At 46.3% G+C, this 6,064-nt stretch overlaps 1 protein-coding gene across 1 annotated transcript in view; it reads right to left on the bottom strand.

Annotated features, from left to right (window-relative positions):
• Positions 1–3,026: 3,026 nt before the first annotated feature.
• ARSD (arylsulfatase D) overlaps positions 3,027–6,064 on the bottom strand; it is a 23,022-nt gene continuing 19,984 nt past the window's right edge. The window contains exons 9-10 of the mRNA XM_006903184.1: positions 5,645–5,766; positions 3,027–3,415 (exon numbers count right to left, since the gene is read on the bottom strand). Coding sequence (XP_006903246.1) covers positions 3,027–3,415; positions 5,645–5,766 — 511 coding nt within the window. The remainder of the gene's footprint in view (positions 3,416–5,644; positions 5,767–6,064) is intronic.

The following is a 6,064-nucleotide window of genomic DNA, read 5'->3' as shown; positions in this document are numbered from 1 at the left end:
CCACAGCTCTGACCCCTGTCCGGTCTTGCGCTGCTCTGTGGTCACTGTGTCCATCACTTTCACAGAAGGTCTTCCTTTCTGTCTCTGAATCCTGGGACAAAGAGAAATTCCATCAGGACAGCCTTTTGGGCTCACACTCTGTGTCCTTTGTTATCCGGCTGCCTCTGCTACCCCTGTCCTGATGAAATAGTGCATCCAGACACCAGAGGGAAGCAAGTGCATGCAGGTGTGAGATGCCCATAAAGAATCCTGTCCTGGGCCCGTCTCACCTTTTCTGACACGCTTGAGCCCTTGGCTCCAGTCACTGTGTCCATCATCTGGTGGAGGAAAGGAAATCAGGAATATGGGAGAAAGCTGATAAAACCTCCATGGGGGAGAAATATAAAAGACACAGATGGATCTAAACAGCATCCTGTCTAAATGGTTCTTTCCTGCACAGCATTACCACCTCTATGAGAAAATGAAGCCCCAAGTTAAGAATTAGAAAGGTTTGGCATTGAGCAAATCTGCTGTCGGGGAAGGTGGAGGGTCAGAGACAGACATGGATGGACTTAGTGACAGGGGCAAGGCGGGGTAGGTGTGTCAGAGTCAGTGACACTGGCTCAGGATAGAGCAGAGCTCAGAGCTGTTGTCTGCAGGGCCACAGGCGACTTGATGGCGCATAACAACAACAGATCCATTGTTACTAGGATTGCTGAGTCCTAGGGGACTTGAAGATAGTTAACAACAAACAAAAGTGAATAATGAGAAACATTTCTAGGGGAATGGGTGGGTGGGTGAAAAGCCAGAGAATCTAGCCTGGTTCGGGGGTTGACGAGTGAGTGGTCTTCTGCAAAGTCTGCACGATTAACTTTGGAGTAAGAAATTACTCTTTTAAAATCCGGTCAGAAATTCAAAAAGGTCTCTTTCTGCCCAGTATAGTGGGTGATGCTTTTTTTAAGAGAGTGAATTTGCACACTTGTGCTGGAGGCCCAGAGTCACTCCACTCCTAGGACCCCAATGCCCTGTCTCTGCAGGAAGACACTGGGCCATTGCAGCCCAGGCAAGTTCCAGGACTTTTCCCCTGAACGATTAAGGGAGGGCTGCCCCAGCCCCCTGGTCTTAAAAAACCTGCATGACCAGTTCACCTGGTTTTACACCTGTAATCTTATCAGGAATGGAACTTTCTTGAAGCACCTTTTACTGTAAATTTAAGGACTTTGAACAGCACCTCAGGACTCTCCAGTGGCCCTTATCTAAGTCAGGAAACAGATTTGGGGTGAGAATCTCTTATTTGGAGTGAGAATCTCCGTTTGGGATGAGAATCTCTATAAAAGGGCTATTCCTAGGAGCTGATACCCAGCTCTGCCTCCCTCAGGAAAGGGTTGGGTGTAAGGATTAGGGGCAGGCACTCCACACCCCCACAAGCCTAGCTGTTTAAATGCAAAAGTTAAAGGTGGAGTTGTCCCAGAGGTACCGCAGAGTAAAGGCCTGGCTGTCTCCTTCCCAAGAACCCAGCAGCATGCAGTTCCCCTCCCGCACACGCGGGGGCGCCACCCACCACCCAGGGCACATGCAGAGAGGCTGGTCTAGCATCCCCGCTGGTGCAAGTGTACAAACACTCAGCTTGCTCACCGGGAGGTTGGAGGTTCGAATCCTCCCAGGGTATTGGGAGGAGCTAAACCAGCAATGGAAAAAAAAGAAATGAAGAAAGGTCCTTTTATTCGTTAAATTAAAAAAAGGGAGCAAAAGGGAAAGGAGAGCCTGCTTCATTCTACCCAAGAAACTTAAATGACTAAAGTTTTGGGTGTCAGAGGTTACATGCAATTTTTTTTATCTTTTTTTTTTAAGATTATTTTAATGAACAGTTACAGAGATTTTGGATTTCCACTTATTCATTGTTGCACAAAATAAGTTTTTATTTTTCCATTGCTTTACTTTCAACCTTAATATCCATTGTGCTTCACACCGAATCTTTCCTATTTCCTTTACCCACCCCTCCCTCTACCCATCCAATGGTGTGACTTTGTGCGTAGCCCCTGCCCATTCTCAGCCCTCTGTTCTGTCTCTTCCCCCCTTTTGTGGATTCTCCTACCGTTTTTACTAGCTATCTTTCTATTTCTACAATCAAGGTTTTGTGCAGTATTTGACCTTATAAGTCTGAGTTAGTTCAGTGCTCTCCACTCCCTCCCAAAGTATGCAGTCTTTTTAAAATTTTTTTCTTTTTAAAATTAATCTAAATGAAAATTTACAGACACTTAGGGTTTCCAGTCATTCATTGTTGCACTTTTCTCCGTGCCCACCCCTCCCACCATGCAGTCATTTTAAAAATAATTTCTCCTGCGTGCTGCATAGTATCCCTCTGTGTAAATGTACAATTTTTCAGTCTGTTATTTGCTTGTGGTTGTGGACATCTGGGCTGTGTCCTTGCTTTTGCGATGGTGAATAACGCTGTTATGAACATTGGTGTGCAAATCTCTGTGTCTCCCTTCTAATTTTCTCAGGACATATTCCAAGCAGGGGAATAGCTAGGTAAGATAGAATGGGAACAGCTTTTTTTAAACCTGGCTGGGTATTGGCTAGGATGGTAGAGAGGGTGGCTGGGTTATTCATTAAACAGGCTTTAAAGTTTTATCGATTCAAATTGTTTCAAATACTCAATCTTCATGGAGAAGGAGGTCATGCTTGGGAGGGTGGAGGGACAGTGCAAGAGAGGAAGAGCCTTTATGAGGTGGATTGATTCCGTGACAGGGGTCATGGGGGTAGGTGTGCCGGAGACAGATTGGCTCAGGACAGAGCAGGGTTTAGGGCTGTTGTACATAGGGGTTGCTATGCGTCGCAGGTGACTCGATGGCACATAAAAGCAACAAAACAAGCCATCTTAGAGGGGCCACACAATAAAAGCCTGGCCCTCACTGTCTGGAAAACTAAGTCAAAGGTTTCTAACCCTTTGGGCACTGTTTGACTCTGTCCTGGGCACATGGGATGTTAGGAGTAGAGTGGACTTGAGGGACCGTGTAACCGGTGCATGCCCCAGGTCTCCCCACTCATAGAGCTGACCCTTGGGGGGTGACACCCACGTCCTCACGTCCGTCCTCAGTGCAGGAGCAGAATGGGAAGGTCCCACAGCAAGGCTGAAGCCACGGCTTCCACATGATGTGGCCAGCTGAGAACTGCTGGGGCACCGGGCTGACTGTGCGCAGATGGGCTTTCACCGCCTTGTCCACCCTGGCCAGCACCTCGTCGTGCAAGGGTTCCGAGCTGGGGGTCAAAGGATGCGTCTCTGAGGGGTCCTGGGACAGGTCGAAAAGCAAAGGAGGGCTGTGGACGGTCACACCCGGTCCGGAGCAGGGACACACACCCTGGCCATAGCAGCCTCCTGTGCCTTCAGGATGGAACTTGGGAGTCATATAATGCACCTTCCAGAGCCTTCCACCTGGAGGTTAGAAGGATGGGGGGAAAGAATAATCACAAAATAAAAACTCACTCCCACCAGGTCGGTTCCAACTCTCAGTGACCGTCTAGGACAGAGCAGAGCTGCCCCATGGGGTCTCCTGAAGCAGACGGCCTCAGCTTTCTCCCTCGGATCGGCTGGTGGCTTCAAACCCCTGACCTTGTGGTGACCAGCTGAGGGTGTCCCCCTCAGTGCCAGCAGAGCTCTGAAGAAGGTGCTCAGAAGGTGCACCATCTGTTTGTCTCCTCAACTTCACTGGTTCAAACCTAGTAGCCTCTCCTTGGGAGAAAGATGGACCATTTTCTCCAGGAAATATTTATATATAGTTTGAGAAATCTGATGCGTGATTACTATATGTTAGCACCAACCAGACAGAAGCCACAGACTGTATATGTACAACTGTGTCTCTATATATATGTACGTAAACACAGACACATATATGTGTGTGTTTAAGAGTTTATACACACTCGGGTCTCTCTCTTTCCTCTCATCTCTCTCCTTCTCTCCTCTCTCTCTCGTTGTTGATTACCTTTGAGTCAAGCACGATTCATTTTGACCCATGAACAAAAGGCCCAAAGCCCCTCTTCAATTGTCGACATTTATTGAAGTTCATAGTTTCCAGAGGCACGTTATTTAAGAAGTGGATGCCTCTCCTGCTTCCAAATATATATGTGTGTGTGTGTGTGTGTGTGTGTGTGTGTGTGATTATGTGTATACATGTATATATGTCTATGTGTATGTATATATGTATATAGATGTATGTATGTGTATATAGGTGTGATATATGTGTATATCTATGTGTATGTATATATGCGTGTATCTATATGCATGTGTATGTATATATATGTGTGTGTGTATATATATGTACATATATGTGTGTATATGTGTGTGTGTGTGTGTGTGTATAGTTTGCTTGGCTCCACAGTCAACATTCTTGGTACCAGCAGCCAGGAAATCAGGAGACGAATTGCATTGGGAAGGTCGGCTGTGAGGGAAGAGTACTGAAGAGCAACGACGTCAGGCTGGAGACTAAGGTGCGCCTGACCCGGGCTATAGTCATTGCAATTCCGTGCTGTGCATCGGAGAGTTGGACAGTGAATACAGATGATAGAAAGAGAATTGATGCCTTTGAGCTGTGGTGCTGGAGAAGAGTGTTGAATATACCATGGACTGCTAGGAGAACAAACACGTTTGTCCTGGAGAAGGTGAAGCCAGAATGTTCCCTGGAGTCAAGGATTCTGAAGCTTCATCTGACATACTTTGGTCACATCGCCAGGAGGGACCAGTCCATGGAGAATGAATCTTTGGGAGAGTGAAGGGACAGTGCAGGAGAAGAAGACCCTCGATGAGATAGATCGATTCTATGAGTGGAGTGGTGGGAATGAACGTGTTTGAGACGGCGAGGTTGGTACAGGATACAACGGCGTTTAGAGCTCTTGTACGTAGGGTTGCTATGAGTTGCAAATGACTCGGTGGCACATAACAACAACAACAACAATGCATATATATATGTGTGTGTATATATATATATGTATATGTGGGTGTATATATTCGCGTGTATATATGTGTGTATGTCTATATAAAAGCAACATACCTCTGGAGATTCTATGAACTTTGATAAATGGTGATAGTTATAGAGAGGCTTCAGACCTTTTTGTTCATACGATCGCTATGACTCATACTTGATTCAAACAATAATTATATCTGTATCATGCATATCGATAATTTCTCTCTTTCTCTCTCCCTCCATATATCTATCTATATCATCTGTATTTTTATATCCACACATGTGTTTTCTTATTTACTGCAACCAAAACCTAAAAAGAAATGGCCTTGCAGTTTTGTTGATTTATGTCTCATAGCCATCTCCCAGATGCGCGCACACACCGTAAGTTTGAGCCACTGCGTGTGTATCTGTGTGGATATACACGCATTTGTATCTATACGTATATAGATACACAAAACACACTCCCTGTTCCCTGGTGTGTCTGTGTGCTGTCCGGAGCTACAGCAGCCACTTTGAGACCAGGAGGCAAACACGAATTGATCTTGTCACATTCCCTAGATGTGTTTTCCAGAGCAGTCTGATGGGCGGACGTGGTGGTCCAGGCCCAGGCTCCTGCCTCTTGGTGCTGTGGGCGTGTGGCCCCGTCCACTCTGGCCTGACAACAGCGTCCATTCGGACTGTAGAGGGCAGAGGGCAATACTCACTCTCTTTCTGGTGCCAACGTGCCGCGTGGAGATGTTTGCCACAGTAATGGAACAGGAACTCGTGTGCCGAGTGCTGGCTGGAACCTTGGAGCAAAGACAGCAAGTTGTGTCCATCGATGACCCTGGTGTGGGGTCAAACAGGCAGAGTCTGAGCAAACCCTCTGACCATCAAGTCAGTCCCAGCTCCCTGTGACCGTGCAAGACAGAACAGAGCTGCCCCTTAGGGTCTCCGAGGCTGGGAATCTCGACAGAAGCAGACACAATCAGGGACTTAATTTGCTTTCAGTTTTTCATCCTGGAACAAGTGGGAATTTGTTTTCACTTACTCCCTTTTTTTTTGTGAAATCAAAGACACTCTTTTAAAATTATTATTCGTCTTAATGAAAGACAGTATTTTTTTTTAAAGCAATTCATTTTTTT

This window comes from Elephantulus edwardii, unplaced genomic scaffold, assembly GCF_000299155.1.
Source record: "Elephantulus edwardii isolate Elephantulus edwardi_28Jun2011 unplaced genomic scaffold, EleEdw1.0 scaffold00529, whole genome shotgun sequence".
Taxonomy (NCBI): domain Eukaryota; kingdom Metazoa; phylum Chordata; class Mammalia; order Macroscelidea; family Macroscelididae; genus Elephantulus; species Elephantulus edwardii.
Note: the sequence above shows the minus strand (reverse complement) of the source record. Positions and strands in the feature narration are given on the sequence as shown.